Raw genomic sequence first — 20,550 nt, 5'->3', positions numbered from 1 at the left:
GTAGATGTTGCCAGGGAAGGGGGATCGGGAGGTGCTACTTAGTGGAGACAGAGTTTCAGTGTGGGAAGATGATAAGGTTCTGGGAATGGAGAGTGAGGATAACTGACTCATGATGATGTGAATATACTTAATGTTATTGGACAATAGGTTTAAAGATGATCAAAATGGTAAATGCTATGTTCTGTGTATCTGGCACAATTAAAAAGTGAGAGGAGAAGGCAGGGACCTAGTAAACCTGTCCCATCTTTGTGGAAGTCCTTTCCAAGACTCCTTGCTTGTTCACACCCCTTCCAGCAGTGTGTTCCTCAGTACTCGCTTTTTTCCACCCATGCATTCAGGTGCTGAACCTACCACCTCTGAGTTCACTGTCCTTATGCATGGGCCCAAGCTGAAGACCATTGAGGGCATTGTCATGGCTGCTGACAGTGCCCGATCCTTCTCACCACTGGAAAAGTTTGGTCAGAATTTTCTGGAGAAGCTGATTGGCATTGAGGTTCCCCACAAACTTCTAGAACGAGTAACTTTCGTGGACACACCAGGCATCATTGAAAACCGCAAGCAACAAGAAAGAGGTAATTTAGGGGATAGGGGATATGCTCAGTGGGAAGACCACTTGTTCTGCAAGCACAAGGACCCCAGTTCAAATCCTTGGCACCCATGTAAAAAGCCAGGCAAGGTTGCCTGTGTGTAAACCTCCAGTGTTTCATGGGATCCCTGGAGCTCTGTGGCCAAGCAGCCTAGCTTAACAAAATAAGAGACCTGTCTAAAAGAAACAAGACAGAAAGCAGTAAAGCAAGACACCTACCATCTTCCTGTGACCAATATATGCACACTTATGGGCCTCACGTCTCTCTCACACACACAGACACACAGACACACAGACACACACACACACACACACACACACACACACACACAGAGAGAGAGAGAGAGAGAGAGAGAGAGAGAGAGAGAGAGAGAGAGAGAGAGAGAGAACAGCCATTTGTGTGTAGCAAGAGCTCCATTTTAGGACACTGTGATCAACAGAGGGTGGTAGGCCAGCAGAGAAGAAAGGATGTTTAATGGTCTCAAGAGATGCATTCTCTTCTCTACTGCTCACTGTGGCTGTGGTGACACTTTGGGGTTTGGAGTGTCTTGTTCTCTGCTTCCTAAAGGGCTGATTTGGAGATGGCCCGTATTTTCCTAGAGGGAGTACTGGTATCCCAAGCTGCGAACAAGTTGTCTTTCAGTGCCCAGTCTTCCCTGAACACTGGAGGGCCTGGACCAATCCTATCCTGGTGAATTATATTTGAATTTTGGCTAATCTGGGGCTAGGGCTTCTCTCCACTGAGCATGGCCTACGTCTCTTCTTACTCCTAATATCTGCTTTGTTGGGCCTGTTTTAGCCTAAATTAGTCGACCCAGAACGCTGCTTACCTTCAGATGGCGGGGGATTGCTGTCCTGGGCCTGGCAAGCATGAAGCTATATCATAGGCCATTGATATACTGCCATGTCACAGGGATATCTGCACTCATGTGTCCTAAACAGGGCAGTCATAGTATCACATAACTGGATGGCAAACCTCAGTGTATGGTTATGACTTGCATTTGTTTATTAGTAGCAATGTAATTTATAGTCAATGATAACCTTATTATGCCCTATTATCCATCAGATAACTTTATATATTAGTTGGTAGTCATAAAAAAAAATCAGTGTCCTCAAAACTGTTGTATTAGTCAGGGTTCTCCAGAGGAACAGAAATTATAGACTGCTAAATCTATATATCTCTCTATCTCTCTATCTCTCTATCTATCTATGTACGTACATATGTATATATATATATATATATATGCATGTATGTATGTATGTATCTACCTACCTACCTACCTACCTATCTACCTATTGGGGATTTATTAGAGTGGAGTACAGATGATGGCTGTCTACCAACAGAAAGTTTAAGAATCTAGTAGTTGTTTAGTCTATAGGGCGGCTGTCTCAGCTGTTCTTCATCATACACTGGTATCCTGAAGAAGCAGGCTCTATTGCCAGTGAAGGAATGGAATTGGCAGGGGGATAGAGAGCAAACCAGGAAAGAGGGCAAGCTTCCTTCTTCCATGTCCTTTATAAAGGCTGCCAGCAGGAGGTGTATCCCAGATGAAAGGTGGCTCCTCCCACCTTAAAAAGATCTGGATTAAAAGTGTGTCTTCCCACTTCAAATAATTTAAGAAAAGTCCCTCAGGTGAATCCAGCAGCTCAGGTTTTAGTTAATTCCATATGCAGTCAAGTAGGCTAATGAGAATAGTTATCACAGTGGTAGTCCTTGTCATTTTTTGTTTGCTAATTTTTAGTCTTTGTCATCTTGTTAGTAAATAAGAAAGTCAAGGAAGCAGGTGAGAAGAATTAATGTCTGCTGAGCACTGTATGGCTGCAGACTTAGCTGGGTGTTTTACTGTTTCACAACACAGTAAGCCCTGCCCACCCCACCCCGGAACTTGCCATTATGACCAGGCTGGCTTCACACTCAAAGAGATCCTCCTGCCTCTGCCTCCTGAGTACTGGGATTATCCTGAGTGCTGGAACTAAAGTTAGGCACCACCACAGCCAGCCTAGCACAGTAATCTCTAAGTCAGCTTTCATAGCATTGTTCTTTTTGTAATTTTATAGCTGATGAACAAGAAATTAAGGGCAGGTACCATCTGGCTAGTCTACAACAAAGTCTAAAATGCTAGCCCAGGTCGTGGCAGACACTCAACACTCCACACAATTCTTTCCCTTAAACACACATTCTCTCTCCTTCCGGCTTCCTGATATCCTTTCAATATCTTTGCCATTGTCCTAAATCTTTCACACATTTAGGAAATCACTTGCTTTTTCCATTTAAAAATTTTATTATTTCCTAGCTGGGTGGTAGTGATGCTTGGGAGGCAGAAGCAGGCAGATCACTCAGAGATTTGAGGCCAGCCTGGTCCACAGAGTGAGTTCTAGGACAGCCAGAGCTACACAGACATCCTGCCTCAAAAACTGAAAATAAGATAAAATTTAAAAATTAGTATTTTTATGTGTATGGGTGTTTTGCTTACATGTATGTCTATACCACATGCATGCCTGGTGTCCACAGAGGCCAGAAGAGGGAATTGGCTCCTCTGAGACTCAAGTTACAGTCGGGAGCAGCATGTGGGTGCTAGGGACTGAAAGGGCAACCAGCATTCTTAATCAATGAGACATCTCTCTAGTCCCAATTTTTTCCCTTTTTGTTGCTGGTTTTATTTTTGAAGCACAGTGGCTTCAGCTCAGCCTAGCCTTAAACTGACGACGATCTTCCTCCCTCTGCCTTCCTGAGTGCTGGGATTACAGGAACATACTACCACACACTGCATAAAAACGTCTACTCTGGACAAAACCTTCCCTTCGCTAGGGATTCAGAAGCCACTATACATTAAAGCATGGGTCAGAGTGTTCTTTTTTGGGGGGGGGGTTGGTTTTTTCGAGACAGGGTTTCTCTGTATAGTCCTGGCTGTCCTGGAACTCACTCTGTAGACCAGGCTGGCCTTGAACTCAGAAATCGGCCTGCCTCTGCCTCTCAGAGTGCTGGGATTACAGGCGTGCGCCACCACTGCCTGGCTTGGGTCAGAGTGTTCTTGGTTGAAGGTTGACAAAAAAAGCAAGAGATAATGCTCAGTGAGCTTTACAAACCCAGAAAATAGCCATGGCTCTTTTTTTTTTAGCCCATATAATGGTTTGGTACTGAAGGGAGGTGCAAAGGGCTTTGGGTGTTCCCCACTCAGCCTGACTCCTCATTCCTGTCCCCCCAAGGTTACCCCTTCAACGATGTGTGTCAGTGGTTCATCGACAGAGCCGACCTCATCTTTGTTGTCTTCGATCCCACCAAGCTGGATGTGGGTCTGGAGTTGGAGATGCTCTTCCGCCAACTGAAGGGCCGCGAGTCCCAGATAAGGATCATCTTGAACAAGGCTGACAACCTGGCCACACAGATGCTCATGCGGGTGTATGGAGCTCTCTTCTGGAGCTTGGCCCCTCTCATCAACGTCACAGAGCCGCCACGGGTTTATGTCAGCTCCTTCTGGCCACAGGACTATAAGCCGGACACCCACCGGGAACTGTTCCTCAAAGAGGAGATCTCTCTCCTGGAAGACCTGAACCAGGTGATCGAGAACAGGCTGGAGAACAAGATTGCTTTTATTCGCCAGCACGCCATCCGAGTCCGAATTCACGCCCTGTTAGTTGACCGATACCTGCAGACTTACAAGGACAAAATGACCTTCTTCAGTGATGGGGAACTGGTCTTTAAGGACATTGTGGAAGATCCTGATAAATTCTACATTTTCAAGACCATCCTTGCGAAGACCAACGTCAGCAAATTTGACCTTCCCAACCGTGAGGCTTATAAGGACTTCTTCGGCATTAACCCAATTTCCAACTTCAAACTCCTCTCTCAGCAGTGCTCCTACATGGGGGGTTGCTTCCTGGAGAAGATTGAACGAGCCATCACCCAGGAGCTCCCCAGCCTTCTGGGTAGCATTGGGCTTGGGAAGAATCCAGGTGCTCCTAACTGTGACAAAACAGGCTGTGGTGAGACCCCAAAGAATCGCTACAAGAAGCACTAGTTTCTGTGTAGCTGTTCTTGGGTCCCCAATGGTGAATAAGCTTGTGTCCTAACTGTCTGAAAAGTCCTGGTTTGTTAACCCTTTGAGCCATACTGGCGACAATCAGTCTACATTGGAGATTTGGGAGTTCATTGAGGCCGGTGAATCAGGGAAGGTTCTAGGGAGGAGAGTGGTAACTGTGAATCATAGCGTGCTTGTCTTATTGCTTCAGTTAGAAGGCCTGACACAGGCCAAGTCAGTCTACAAAGCTTCCCTTGCTTTTTCTGGGTCCTGTCTTAGAGGAACAGAGAGCAGCTAAATTCTAACAAATACTAAAATAACAAGGGTCAAATAAGCTAAACTTAGTGGAAACTTCCTGAGGGTTCTCAGGCCTGCGTCAGCTCCTTTCACACACATCTTCTGTTCAATCCCTGCCCCTCCTTGGCTCCCTCCTAAGCGCGGGTTGATTTTCAGAAGTGGACAGTCTCTTGAGTCTGATCTTCATAAATTTTGAGCCCAACCTTGGAATCTTCTCCCTGTTTTCCCAAGGGGTGGGACATCCAGAAAACTAAAACAAGAGATTTCAAATTATGGTGTTGATCTGTCACCCCACCTATCATTTCATTGATGTCCCAGTTGGAGAGCTCAGACACTTAGCTGTCCCTAAAAGAAGGGTGAGTGGGTGATGCACTCAAGCACTTTCCCTCCTTACGTGACTCACTGGTACTGGTACTCAGGGGGTTAATTGGTTTGCAGTGTGTCTTTGTCTGTTGCATGTCTTTGAAAGCTCAGATCACAAAGGTACTGGGTTTCACAGAGGACAATGGAGACCTTGCTCCTAGTCCTTGGAGGCTTCTCTGGACAGACATTCTCCCAAGTTTCAGTGGAAGCTGTTTCTACAGCTTCTTTGTGGGAGCACTTGACAGAGGACATGTCTCTTCTGGTTCCCAGAACCATGGTTTCTCTTTTCCTTTCTTCTCCATTCCCTGATACATCAAAACTTCCAACTGAGAAAAAGTCCCTAGAATCAGAACCAGTACTGGCCCCTTGGCATTGGCATTGGTGCCGTATAAGGCCTAGGTTCAACCTGAACTTCTGCAAATACCCACTGAATGCAGTCAGGACAGTCAGGGCCTTCAAACACCAGTGAATGTGCACTGGAGGATGTCAGACTTGAGGGCACAGAGACTGGACTTGCACGGCACACATACACTGCCACCTTGAAGTGCAGGGGACTGAGAAGCTCTGGGAGGATGGGGGCTTTTTATGGAGCAGGCAAGGTGGAGTTCAGCCTGCCCTGAGGGCTTCCTCTGAGCACAGACAGCTGCTGTTTTGGGAGCAAGCTGTCCTGGGGGGGGGGGCTTGTGAGGCATGGGGTGGGACCTGCCAGCACCAGGGTGTCATCTGGAGCAGAAGAAAAATAGGAAGGAAGGCTAAGCCAAAGTCATTCTTTCTGAGGGTCAAGTAGGTCACATCAGCTGTAACTAGTGGAGGCTACATAGAGAACCTCAATTTAGGAGTTTGTGTTTCTCTGAATTCTTAGCAGTCTGGTGCCCCCTCCGAAGGGAGGCTACTGCTTTGGCTCTATGTAGGGCCCAGGATCTGCCACAAATCAAAAGCTCCAGAGCTGCCAATACACTGTTTCTAAGGAGTGAGTTCCTCCCATAAGGGTTATTCATGGAGCCTGGTGGCTAGGGTAGATGAGCTGTAATCTGTCTTGGATTTTTCTTCTCAGACTCCTCCCCTCGTCTCTCTGTCATGTGCTCTCTGGAGAGACTGTCCCTCCTACCCTTCTTCTTCAGGCGCCTCATGCCTGTGGGTTTTGTGTGGCAAATGTTTTTGTCTCAATGCACAAACCAGGGAAAAAGCTAAACTGTATGGACCCTGTCCTAGCTGCATGCTTGGAGGAAAGCAGGCAAGGTAAGGTTGATGGATTCCTACAGTATTTGCATTCGGGGGAAAGTACCTTACCAGTGGTACCTTCCTTTTGGATTTTTCTCCATCTATTTCTTCTCTGTCTCCATTCTGTCCCTCTCCTGCCCACAGGCCACTGACAGTCAGCACGGGTTTTAACACTCATTCTTTGACCAGCTCTGCAGAGATGGATTTTGAGCAGGATTCTGGCTCTAGGAGGAGGGAGTTTCATCCCAGGAGAAACGTGGGATGCAGAGATGTCCGTGCCTCAACAGTGGCTGGCCTTTCCGGGGTATTTTTTTTTTCTATTCTGGTTTCATCAGGGAGAACGTCTCAATAAAGTTCCAATCTCTCTTCAATGTCTTGGCCTTCTTGATTGTATCCAGCCAATGAATTTCTTAGTTTCCTCTCATCAAGTAGAGTAGACTCATTTTCTTTCTTTCTTTTCTTTTTTGAAAAACATATTTATGTTATGTACATGAGTACTCTATCTGCACATACACCTGCATGCCATAAGAGGGCATCAGTCCCATTACAGATGGTTGTGAGCCATCATGTGGTTGCTGGGAATTGAACTCAGGACCTCTGGAAGAGCAGCCAGTGCTCTTAACCGTTGAGCTATCTCTCCAGGCCCAAGTATACTCATTTTCAAATTTCTAGGGGAATAGTTTGGAAGTTTATAAACATCTGCCTCCATTTTGCATGTTCTCTGGAGCCTCTTTTGGTGGTTCCATCCAGCACCTAACATCCTGGGTGCGGAAGAAATTCAGTTCTTCAATAGCAGTGTAGAGGCCAAGGCCTGCTGTTGTATGGTGGGAAACCCAAAGAACTTTCTCCTCTGTAGAACCTTAGTTCATTATTTTCCATATCCAGAGCAGTATCCATTTTGAATAGGGTTCACTGGAAATGTCTACCCCAAGCTCCTTCACATGAGCAGTTCAGATGGTGATACCAATTGGTTTATGCCCTCTATTGTGCAGCTAGCTCATGATCTCTGCGGCTATGATGGAGGGAGATCTGTTGGGATGGTAAGGATGACCACTTTTCCTCTAGCTATCCCAGAAAGTGTCCATCCCTCTACAGGTATGGGCACGTGTATTTTGAACATATCTTAACTCCCTAAGCCAGTACCCAACCTACCACACTTTCCAGTTTCTGGTATCCTGATAAGAGCAGCACTCCCTTAACATAGAAGTTTTCTGCTCTGGGATCCTCCCAAGAGGTTTCATAACCTGGTTTAAGAGCTAGTTTGAAAGGGAAAGATGTGGGCCCAGGGGAAGAGGTGGACGGTTAGAAAGAACCCAAAAGGGACATCCGTACCCATAAATCTAGTCCACATCTGTATAGTTATACCTGGAAGGGTGCCAGTCGGTGGCCGAGGCCAATGGGTTCTCTGGCTTAGGATCCTAGGGCTGGACAAGTTGGCCATGTTCTCCCATGCTCACCTTATGTAGTTCTGCTTTGAACAACTGAACAGCCTGACCTGGTCACCTGCTGCAGCCTGGCCTCTCTCTTGTGGAGGCCAGGAACAGAGAGCTTTGCCCCAGAAGACAGAAGGCAAGCAACAAGGTCTTCTTCAAAGAGGAATACATGTAATAGGCTAAATTCTCCCTCTAATTTGTTCTTTCCACAACTCCGGGCTGCCATTATGGGAGTTGAAATAGAAACAGAAAGTGGAAAAGGCAGAACCAAAGGCCATTCTAAACATAGTCCGGAAATGTGAGGGATAGAAATGAAAAGAATATCTATAAGGACTATGTACATGTCATCTGACATGGTTATACAAACATATATACATATATATGTACACACACACACACACACACACACACACACACACACGACTCAAAAAAGCATTTAAGTGAAGTCAGAGGGAACTGAGAAGCTGGTGAGATGTGTGCTTTTGTGGCTAAAAGATGCCTAAGTGTCTAGGACAGTGTTGGACACACACTTGTATGTTACTGGAATGAATAGATGCTGAAGGAGAAGGTGATTATGTGTTTGTGTGTATGTATGTGTGACTGTGTGTGTATATGTTTATGACTCTGTGTGTGTATGTGACTGTGTGTGTATGTGTGTGACTGTGTGTATGTATTTATGACTCTGTGTGTGTGTATGTGTGTGTGTGTGTGTATACACCTGGTTGGCCCACCCCGGATGGAGATCCAGGAAGAGGCATTCAAAGAACAATGCCGTATCAGCTCCAGGCTTTGCAGGTGTGTCTTAGCCTTAGAAATCTCACAGGTAGCTGGGCAGTGGTGGCGCACGCCTGTAATCCCAGCACTCTGGGAGGCAGAGGCAGGCGGATTTCTGAGTTCGAGGCCAGCCTAGTCTACAGAGTGAGTTCCAGGACAGCCGGGGCTATTCAGAGAAACCCTGTCTCAAAAAAAACCAAATCCAAAAAACCAAAGAAAGAAAGAAAGAAAGAAAGAAAGAAGAAAAAGAAGAAGAAGAAGAAATCTCACAGGTACTTAATGCTAATTCCTCCTCAGTGACATGACACAAAGCTTTGGCTTTTTCTAATATAAAGAAATTGTTCTCTAGAAGATCATAAAGGTGACAAGGAGGAGACAACAGAAACTGGCTAGTGTCCCAGAACTATATGCAGAAGAAGTGTGATCAACAGGTCTTGTCCTGAGGAGAAATTCTCAGGCATAAAAAGGGACTTTTCCTGCACCTGCTTGCTCTCTGGGATGTAGTCTGTTAGTCTACACTGTGTGTAGGATCCAGTGTGTAGAAGAGTGTTTGTAGAGTATATCCTTTGTGCCAGAAACTGGGCTTCAGCTATGTAGACAAAACCACCCTTTACATCTAACAAAGATGGGCTGATTGTATTGTCTGTGTGTCCTGAGCTACACTGAGGCTTTATGTGCATTGTTTAAGTTAATCCTCACAACTCTCCACTGTAGGGAGGGAGCTGGCTAGCGGGAGTTCAGAAAGGAGACTGTAGTCACACTGCTCGGAATTGATTCTGGGCTTGATACAGGGTGGCCTTGGGCAAATGACTAAACTGCATTTCAGTTTCCTTACTCATAAAATGGAGACACCGTCAGCCAGCCTCTCCCTTACAAGGTTGTGGTAGGGAATCAATGGCTTGGACTTGGAATGTGCTTGACTTGACAAAGGATACAACCCACTGACACTACTCAGTACATTTTAGTCATTATTACTATCATTAGTCATGTTTTACTGATGAGCCTGATTGTCAGAGTGGCCAGGATGAAGGTGTGTGTAAATGAGAGAGCTAAACCTCTCTCATTTACCCACGCTCCCGGTATGGCGTAGGCTGGGTTATTTGTTCAGGGTCACATTAGGTAATGCTGACTGACTTTCTGACCACAAACCTTTTTCCAACTGGAGAAGATTTGATTGAGTTTTTGAGTAGTCATTCAGTACTTTGAATCATTATATTTTTTAATTTGTTTCTGTATTTATTTGGTGTGTGTGTGTGTGTGTGTGTTCAGAGGACAACTTTTGAGAGTCTGTTCTTGCCTTCCACCATGTAGGATCCAGGGACTGATTTCGGGTTATTAGGCCAGCATCAAGCATCTCTACTGGCTGGGATCCAGCTTACCACCTACTATACTCTTTTCTTCTTGCTATTATTATTATTATTATTATTATTGAAAATAGATTTTATACAATATATTCTGATTATAGTTCCCCTCCCCAACTCTTCCCAGATACTCGACCCACCCCAACCAAATCCCCCCCTCACACACACACACATTAGAAAACAAACACACATCTAAAAAAACTAATAAAATAAAATAAAACAAACAAACCAGAATATGAGAAAACAATCAGAAAAAAAGAGCCAAAGAGAAATCTTAAGAAATGTGTACATGAGAAAATGATCTTTTTGAGATAGAATCACTATGTAGCCCAAGCTGACCTTGAACTCTCTATGTAGCCTAGTCTGTCCTCAAATGCAGGGTCCTCCTGCCTCAGCTTCCGAAGTGGTAGGATTACAGGTCTAGCCACCAGGTCTAGCTCTACTATAGCCTATCACCTCTGATGTGTGCTGACCTGGAGCATTAACCCAAGGTACATAGTATGCATTTCTCAAACACTAATAAAGGTGATTTTGAGCTTGGTATGGTGGCTTGTGTCTGTAAGCACAGCACTCAGGAGGCTATAATTTGAGAGTGTCTCAGAAATAAACACAAAAAATGAAAATAAAACAAAAAATCACAAAACAAAAACCCAAACAAACAAAAGATGATTTTTGTGACGAGTATGAAAATATCTGTTATATTTCCACTAATTCTAGTGCTAGTGACTTTCTCATTACTATTTCAAAAGATTTGGAACTTTTCAGATTTACAAGGTATCATTTCTGACCTTGGGAAGTAACTATGTAGGGGATCCAAGGCCTAGGAGGGACAGTGATCAGGGAAGACCCCAGGAGTAAGACGACATTTTCCAAATCATACTATCAGGATAAAAGACTTTCTTATCCACTTGTTTAGAGATGCGGTCTTGCTATGTATGTTGTCCGGCTAGTTTGGAGTGCCTAGATTAAAGCCGTTTTCCTGCCTCAGTACTCCAGTATTTTTCCTTTTTCTCATTTGTAAAGAACCAATGAACTGAAATCATTAAATTTTTGTTTGAACAATAATGTATTACCTTTGTTGAAAAGGGTATTTCCTGGTTGGAAAGAGGGCTCAGTGGTTAAGAACGCTAACTGTTCTTCCAGAGGTCCTGAGTTTGATTCCCAGCACAACCATCTGTCATGAGATCTGATGCCCTCTTCTGGTGTGACACAAAATCAGAACTCTTCACTGGAATACCAGAGAAGGAGGTCGGGCTTCAGCTACTCTTTGACAGCTACTCTTTGATGGCTGGACAGGATCCTGGGGAAGATGAGGGTTGATACTCACAGGAAGGTGAACGCTTGTGTGGCAGAGATGATGAAAAGGAGAGGAAAAGGGGTTTAAAAGTCCAGGGAGTCTAGGCCACTTCCAGTTCCTGGGCAGAGAATAGCATGAAGAAAAGGAAGATGCAGCAGGGGTTTCCTGCCTGCCCCTGGGCCTGCTGGGTGGGATGTATGAGTCTCTGTCGTCCCTTAACTCTGTCCCATTCCTAAGAGCTAAGGACCTGGAGGAGGAGCTCAGTCCACCAGCCTGGCCCGGTCTGTAAGCCCCGGTTAGACCTCGCATCCAAACCCAATCCAAGCCCCGTCTCGGGTTCCCCAGGACATTTTGGGATACTCCACCTCACGAAGCCAGTTTACAGGTGGCAGTGTTTGCGAAGGAAAGGATGTGATGTGATGTGGTGTGATGATGTGTTCCTGCCCCCGCGGTCCTGCTGGAGGGGCTGCTGTTGGTCCTCCACCTCCCATTCTGCATAGCCAAGGTGGAGAGATGCACTTCTGGAACGCACCGGCTGCAGCTGGCTGGCATCCTCTCTGGGGCCAAATCTGGTTTCCTCTAAGACTGCCGGAAACTCCGTGACTGTACCTGGCCTTGGCCTTCTTCCCCAGTTCGCCCCCTGATCTTAGTGAGTTAAGTGAGTTCTGAACCGGGGCCCTGAAGGTGGGGGAACTGGGGCTCCTCACTGAACGTGGCTAGTCTGTCAGGCCAGGCTTTCTTCACTCAAATATGTCTTCCTGAGGTGGGGTGGGCGGCCACCACCTACGCTGCAATCGCTCACCCCGGCCCCACAGGAGCCAGCCACAGAGCGGGCTGCAAGCTGGGTCTCATGCGCAGGAAACCAGTTTCACAAGCAGCAGTCTTGGTGCGCATGCGCACGGCCGCACTGCTCCGTCGCGCCCCCTGGCGGCCTTCTCTCGACGCTGCGGGTGCTGGCGCGGCGCATGCGCAGACGGGTCCTGAACCCCCCCACCCCCGTGAGTCTGGAGTGGGCGGTGACTGGGCTCCCGGGCGCAAGAACTCCCGAGCTTTGCCTCGTATCCTAGATCTAGTGAGGCGTAAGGTAGTTGTACGCCATTACCTCAGCGCCAGCCGCCTTGCAGCTCCTGGACCGACCGGTGAGGCTGAAGAGGCCGACGGAAGAGGTCCTTCCAGGCGGACACCCTCACCCTCCGGCCAGAGGACACCTCGGAGCCCGAAGCCAGTTACCCAGGGGACAGGCTGTGTCCTCAAGGCCGGTGTTGCTGAGGCTTTGAAGCCCTGAGAGGATCTGCACAGCTCTGATTTAGGATCCACAGAGGTCTTGAACTTGCTCAGAGTTACGAGCTGTGGAAAGTACAGCGTAGAGAATTTGGTGCCTGCTGGTTTTAGAGGGCTATTTTCTCCTGGGCCAGCCCCCAGCTAAAACAGGAAGTGAGAGTTTTAAGAGATGATCCCAGGAGCTTGAAATTGAGGCTGAACTCCTCTGTCATTAGCCACGAAGCTCTAGCCTAGCATGGTGGTGCCGCATGTCTTTAATCCCAGCATTCGAGAGGCAGGTGGATCGGGCCAGCCTGGCCTCCAAATCGGGTTACAGGACAGAAGCTCTATCTCAAAAACCCAAACCAAACCAAAAAAAACCCAACGAAGTTCTGCCCTAACCCTGCCTATTTTCCTCCACTTCAGTATGAGGGGATAACCACCCCTCCTGTCCCCAGTGAGACAGATGAAAACGGCAGCTATAGGATACCGGGGGTAATATTGTGGTTGGATTGGAATTCTTTGGGCTGTCCTCCAAATCATCAATTTTAGGATCTGAAAGGACTTAAGAGATTCTGTAGTAGTTTCCTCAAGAAGCCAGCACTGGCTGTGGTAGCCCATGACTTTAGTCGTAGAATTAAAGAAAGAGAAGGCAGAATCAGGCTGAGTTTTGTTGAGTTTGAGGTCAGCCTAGTATACATAGCAAGTTTCAAGACAGCTGGACTACATAGCGACCCTGTTTCAAAATAAGTATGTAAACAAACCAAAACAAATCAGTCATAGCCTTGGAACAGAGCACTTGATTACCATGTGCGAGGCACCCGCCTCTACAAACGTCCTCATCAGAAAATAAAATGATTAGACTCTGTTCGGAACAGGAATCCCGTGACAGGGATCTGAACCCACAGCACTGGCGTCTTCCCTCAGAGTTCAGGGTTAGCTCATTCAGCTCTAGAAAGCAGGGATTTCCCCAGCACAGAGACAAGTGTGGCTTCCCTGTGCAGGTCTGTGGACAACAAAACAGACACGTTTCACGGCAGGGCTCACCGAACGACTTTTGCTTTTCTTTTTATTTACTCGTGGGACTTGTCTAGGGGCATCTACAGGACATCTGCATGAAGTCCCGTGTGGGCTGGTATCTCCCCTGCTGGCTTGAATGGGCCTTCTTTAGGTTAAAAGAGCAAGTTTGGGAATCTGAAAAAGTATCTTGGAGTTCTGTTTGGTTTTCTTAGTGTAAGAGAGCTTTTGAAATGAAAACCGCTCCTGTCTGGAGCCATCTTTCCCCAGCTCCTGATTCCCGAGAGATCCTCCTCAATCTGGGCAGGGGCCCAGGGCGCTGCCTCGGCTCTCTGCGTAGCTCCTACGTGCTGTTCCACCCACGAGCTCAGTTCGCTAATTGCATTTCTGGTGCTGCTGGAGGAACACTGAGTTCCTCAGGGATAAGCAACAACCAGTTTGGTGGGTAGTTTTACCAGCACCCCTAAAATGGTGTGTCTGTCGTAGAGTCAAGAGCTTTAAAGTTGTCGGGCTCTCGGGCTCTCGCTCTCCCTGGCTGCTTCAGAGTCTTTATTGACCTCTTCCATCCTAGAAGGTTCGTTAACCCTCCCCCACCCAATCTAAGCCCCTCACCAAAGAAAGTCACAGAGTTTGTGTTCTACAAGCCTCGCACTGTGCTAGATGCTTCATATCTATTATTTATTTAATTCCATAGCAGTCCATTATGCAGAAAGTAGGGACTTTGCCTAGAGAACTTACAAATTATCTATATTTAAACATTTTTACTTACGCATGTGCCGTTTGTACATATCTGTGTGAGTATGTGTGCATATGCATGTGTGGGTGCCCAGAGAGGTCGGAAGAGGGTGTCGGACCCTTCAGATGTGGAATGACAAGGAGCGGGGAGCTGCTCAACAGGAGCAGTAATTGTTAATTCTGTCTAAGCTCCACCCACAGTTACCCGGCAACAGCCAGGTAGGCCGGGCTCACCATAAAAGGGGCTGCTTGACCCCTCCTCTCTTACTCTCTCACTCTCTTAGCTTTTCTCTTGCTCTCTTGGGCTCTTTCCTCCCCCCCTTTCCCTCCCCCCCCCTCTATGAGGTCATGGCCGGTCTCTACTTCTCTCCCCTCTCCTCTCTGCCTTTCTCTGCCTCTACGACCCCCGTAAACTCCCCTCCCCATGCCCTGAATAAACTCTATTCTATACTACACCGCTGTGTGTCTGGTCCCCCCACACCGCTGTAGAACATATTCTTATGCCTCTTTCTCTTTTTATGATCACAACAGTAATTGCTCTTAACTGCTAAGATGTCTGTCTACCTTGCCAGCTCCTGCCTATAGAACTTTTTTTTAATTTAAATGTTAGACTTTTAAATTTAATTGTTTAAAAATAATCTTGAGACTTTCATTCGTGAGTGACTATACTTACATCACCCCCTCCCTCCCTTTAACTCCTCCTGTTTCCTGCTCTCGAAATTCCTACCGGGATACCTGACCACCTCCTCCTCCTTCCTCCCGTTCTTTTCCTGCTCCTCCTCTTCCCCACTTTTTCTACACACACACACACTCAGGCACATCCTATTGAGTGCGTTATAGAAATATTTGAAAATCACAGATGTCAAGAGTACAGCTAGCACGGATCTCGTTTTACTTCCAGGCTCAGCCTGACACACTTCTCATTCACAATAAATCCTGTTGCTAGAGTTTGCTTTCATTTTGTACTCTGGTTACTCAGAACCATTTCCTAGTGCCATTGGGCACAGTGCATGTGCTGTTGTGGGTTTGCCTAATGTTTGGCTCCATCCATGGTCTGTATGTTGCATATCCTACTATGCACCATTCTTGGCAGTGCCTTCTTTGTCTACAGGCCGTCTCACCTCTTTATAATGCCGACATCCAACCAGTTCTCCAAAACTCAGCCCAGTTGACAGCTTCCACGAGAGGACATGCTTCCAGTGTCAAGAGCTCAGCTCTGTAGGCCTTCGCTACATTTACTACAGTTTCCTTCTGTTGTAGCAATTTGGATATGCAACTTGTTTTCTTTGTAAGGGAATGCAGTGTTATTGGATCTCTCCAGTTCCTAATAGAGGATCTTACACTTTGTAAAGCACAGGAGAATAAGTGTATTCAGCTTCTTATAGTGGACAGTGTTAAGTTTCAAACCTGGGACAAAGTGCTGAGGTGCCTACTTAACATATCAAAGCAGACCTGGCTGTCTGGTTTCCCCAGAATCCCTCAGTCCCTACTCCACCCCCTACCCTGAACTCCCAGCCTGCTGTGCTCCCAGCCTGCTGTGCTCCCAGCCTGCTGTGCTCCCAGCCTGCTGTGCTCCCAGCCTGCTGTGCTCCCAGCCTGCTGAGCTGGGATGTTCTTCCCTAAATAATCCAGCCATTTTGGTTACTTGTGCCTTTTGTATCTATGCCCTCTGGCTACTGCACCTTGGTTCCCCCCTTCCCCCCTTCCCGTCCCCTCCCCCTTTTCCCACCTGGTCCAGCTCAGTCTGGTCGTGTTCCCTCTGGACTCTCTCAGATGTCTCCACCTCTGTCTATGCTCTCCCACATATCCATAATAAACTTCTCCTCCATCATGCCCAGGAGCTGTTCTTTCCTTTTCTCCTCCCTCCCTCCCTCCTTTTAAAAAATATTTATTTATTTGTATGTATATGAGTACACTGTCACTGTTTTCAGACACACCAGAAGAGGGCGTAGGTCCCATTACAGATGGCGGAGAGCCACCATGTGTTTGCTGGGATTGAACTCTGGAATTGAACAGGAACAGCGACCGCCCTCCCCCCACTTTTTCTCTTCTTTTTTAATTCAGGAGAATTTACCAAGTTAAGATGTTTCCCTTAATGTGGTAACTTTGTTTAAAACAAAGGTCAGCTGTAAAATGAACGCCTTGGTAGAGACTAGGGTGGAGGGGGGGAAGGAGTCCCGTGTCCTTTTTTTAAGAGCTTTAGATTTGGAGGGGTGAAGAGCCTCCAGTGAGCCAGCTGGGGGAACAGATTGTTTGCCTCTGCAGATAGCGCCCAACAGAGTGGTAGTTGTAACCCTTCACCCCAAAGTATACACTGTTGTTTTTCTGAGGCTATCTCCTTTATGTTGGTCCAGATAGCAAAAGCATCACTCTTCATTTTATCATGGGGTGAGGTAGACCTTGCCCATAACTGCACCTCTTCTTTTCTGGGGCCTGAGTCAATTCAGAATATCCAATTCCTGAGACAGACAGATGCTGGGCCCCTTCGGCAGAGAACGGGTGTGGGATGGGGTGAGTCACCTGCTTTGTCACCGCCTACAGCTCGGCTCAAAGCCCTTGGGAATCAAAACAGTTCTCTAGAGAGGCAGAGGAGGCTCTCTGTAGAGATAGAAGCTTGGGTTCCTGCAAGACCGCAAATGTCCCTGTCTGGGTGGGTCAGAGTCCAAGCCGGCGAAGGGCACGTGCTTAGAGAGCTACCCTAGAAAGGAGTTCCCTTTCTGGACAGCAGAGGACTGAGATTCTTACTTGGGCTCTGCCAGGAGCTCACAGTTTCTGTGAAGGAAGGACATTAACTCTTTTTTTCCCTTTTTCTTTCTTAAAATCAACTTCAGTCCCATTATGCTAAGGGTAGAAGGGTTACATGAAGTAAAAATCTCTCCTCTTCTCAGCCACAATGGTGTCCCGTCTCTAAGTAAAAGCTATAGTAATAAAGTGCCAAGGCCCTTTTTGTAGCCCAGGAGAGACTAAGCCCGCCTTCCCAGGGTGGAAATGAGCAAGTGAGAGTAAATTTATCTGCAGAGAGGGCACTTGAGTTAGGCCTTAAGATCAGAACTCTCCTTTGCCCCTGGGGGGTGTTGTGTACTAAGGGCCAATGGAATGTGGAGGGGGCAGGGTAAGAGAGATTAGATTGAAGGTCTCTCAGGGTCTAGTTGGAAAAGGCCTTTGTAGGCAATGCAGATTTGGGGTCTTTTCCTGAGGGCACAGGAAGAACACTGAACTGCTTTATTAATATTAGTATTATTAGTATTGATACTTTTAGTGCTGGGCATTTACATACTTTGTAAGGACTCTGCTGAGATGCAGCACCGGCCTCTCTTCCTTTTTCAGAGGAGATGGAGACAAGCTCTTACTAAATTGTCTATGTTGGCCTTGCACGCTCTCCCTCCTGGCCTCCCGACCTGGGATTTCAGGTGCACATCACCCCGCCTAGTTTTCTTTCATGTTTAAGGAAAAGACATGGTTATATCTGTGTTGCAGAAAGAGCCCATGACAGAAATGTGGGGAATGAATTGGAAGTCAACAACGATCGATCGATTGATAGATAAGTAGAAAGATAGATAAAATATAATAGAAAAGAAAATTTGAGAACCTTCAGTACAAAGAGTGGAGTATGCAGGATTATCTAAAACTGATATTTTGAGCTGGGCGGTGGTGGTTCACACCTGTAATTCCAGCACTTGGGAGGCTGAGGTGGGCGGATTCCTGAGTTCGAGGCCAGCCTGGTCTACAGAGTGAGTTCCAGGACAGCCAGGGCTACACAGAGAAACAGGGCTACTGTTTCAAAAAACAAAACAAAACAAAACAAAAACCAATATTCTGTGCCCCTGAACTCAAGTGCCTCTGGTGGTGTTTTGCGTATGTGCCCCTTCCTAATGCCACCTTGGCTGACTGTCATGACTTCAAGAAGGATCGTAGGGGTCTGGGAGCTGTTTGGATTTTGAACCTATTCCATTTCCCTGTTTTATTTGCCGACACTTCAGAGAATCTGATCTGCGGGGATCAATCAGGAAACCATTGTTCGCCTCAGAGCCTGTCATATATATCTTCTGCGCTGACTCTGTTGCCTGGCATTGAAATCGGGACTCTGGGTTGGTCATGAGATTTTGGCTGTCCTTGTTCTTTCCAAAAGGAAGGACGAGACACTGGCCTCATTGTAAGACAAGCAAGAACTCGAAAACACCAGATTAATAACCAAGTTTGGATCTCAGTCTTAAGAGGGACCAGAAGGTGAAATTCAAAACAGCCCAATATGGTGACCAGACATGTCTGAGCACCTTGGTTTAAATTTAGATCAGTTATATAAAATGTGTTCGGGAAATCAAAGGTACGCGGCTTCTCAGTACCTCACTGTTGCTTCTTGGCTGGGGTGATACATGCTGCCCTTGCTTGTTCTATTTGTTCGTGAAGCTGTCATCAAAAGATGCTTGGGCCAACAGACTTTAGCAGGCAATCAACAAATAGGTTCTTGTTACGTATGGTGTCCAATTTAGCCTTAATTGTCAATTTGACACAGCCTAGAGTCAACTGAGAGGAAAGCCTTGATTGGGAAATTGCCTAGATTAGGTTGGCCTGTGGGCATGTGTGGGGATTGTCTTGATTGTTAATTGACGCAGGAGGCCACGCCCACTGTGGGTGGTACCATCTCTGGGCAGTTGGTCTTAGGCAACAGAAGCCAGCAGGCAGAAGCCCGCATCAGCATTTCTCCAGGAGTTCTCCCTGGAGTTCCTACCCTGCTTTCCCTTGTAGATACACCATGACCTGGAAGCATAAGATAAAATAAATATTTTTCTCCCTTAAGTTGCTTTTGGTTAGAATGCTTTATCATAGTAACAGAGAGGAAAATAGAAGACATGGTTAATTTAATGACTGATACTATAGTGCACACCTGGGGTAGGATATAGACGCCCTCTTGGCTATGTTCTCAAGGAACCAGGAGACACTATTGTTATTTTACTTTATTCTAGTTGGGAACATCAACACCATGAAAAACAAAGTGTAGAAAGGTAGACAGTTTGGCATAAGTGGAACAGACTACAAATACCACAGAATCTGAAGAAGAGGTTAGGCCTTTTGGTCTCCTCAACTTGCAAGTTGGGTCTACTGAAATCAACCTCAGAGGTCTGAGCCAGATCCAACTAGCTGTAGCAGCATTCTACCCGGTCTCCATGGGGGCTGTGGTCCTGCTACACAAATGTTCACCCCGTTTCCTTAGTCTGCATTCCCAAGAAACCACGATTTCCCATCCATTCTGTGAGGTTCAGACATCCAAACACCTCTGTTGTTTTGTTTTGTTTTTTCCCATGAAGATTCTTCCCCCTTCTTCCAGGGTGGATGTTGTCTTCTCTGATTCTTTCCAGCCCGTCGCCAGTCTGTGTGTGTTTTCGCCATTTCCGTTAGATGGGGAGGTGATTCTTTTCTCTGACCGAGGAGGCTGGACTAGAGTGGATCCTTACTCAGGAATTGTTTGCGCAATGGATGAAAATAGTTAAACGGATGTCATTCCCCCAGCACTTCAGCTACACAACGCTGGTTCTGTAAGATTAACACTAACACCAGAATGGAGTGATCCTGTTTTCCGGGTCCAGTTTCTGGCAGGAGACATAAAGAGTGGCTGGGGACTTAGTGTGGTGGCTGTGGACTTAGTGTGGTGGCAGGGCACTTGGGTACAGAATTTAAGGCAATAGGTTTGATTCCCAGTCCCCAAACAACAACAAACCCCAAGATACAGAGAAATGATATTAAATGGATTTAAAGTAGGGTTTGCCTACACATACAAGATGAGCGTTCTGTGCAGTCTTCTCTTGGTCTTTTCCTCTCAAGATCAAAGGGACTGTAATGGGGTATAAGAGGCCAGAGGGCTTTTCCTTACAGCATAGGACCAAGTTCTGATGGCTTTTTGGTGACATTATTCGTGCCTCCCTAACCTGATGGTATATAGATCAAATAAGAAAAAAAAAAAGTAAATGCTTTAGGATACAAAGCCTTACTTGTATATTAGGCAATGATTTCTTCATGCCTCTTGCTAAGCAAGCTCCTGGTCACTGTGTCCCTGCATCCTCAGTCCTTCCTTTCTGTAAAGAAAGCTCTCGCACACTAGTTACTAATACTTGCTTCAAATAATTGAGTCTCTGTTTATGCCCAAAGGGCAGATCCAAAATAGTCAGAGAGCATGTTTGTTTTTATTTTT

General features: G+C 46.5%; 1 protein-coding gene across 1 annotated transcript in view; it reads left to right on the top strand.

Annotated features, from left to right (window-relative positions):
• The window catches only part of Srl (sarcalumenin), a 39,712-nt gene extending 35,065 nt beyond the window's left edge, over positions 1 to 4,647 (top strand). Inside the window, exons 6-7 of the mRNA XM_052196002.1 lie at positions 339 to 572; positions 3,794 to 4,647. Coding sequence (XP_052051962.1) covers positions 339 to 572; positions 3,794 to 4,605 — 1,046 coding nt within the window. The 3' untranslated portion in view covers positions 4,606 to 4,647. The remainder of the gene's footprint in view (positions 1 to 338; positions 573 to 3,793) is intronic.
• The last annotated feature ends 15,903 nt before the right edge of the window (positions 4,648 to 20,550 follow it).

Source organism: Apodemus sylvaticus, chromosome 10 (genome assembly GCF_947179515.1).
Source record: "Apodemus sylvaticus chromosome 10, mApoSyl1.1, whole genome shotgun sequence".
NCBI classification, from domain to species: domain Eukaryota; kingdom Metazoa; phylum Chordata; class Mammalia; order Rodentia; family Muridae; genus Apodemus; species Apodemus sylvaticus.
The sequence above is the reverse complement of the archived record's forward strand: the minus strand, read 5'-3'. Positions and strand labels throughout refer to the sequence as shown.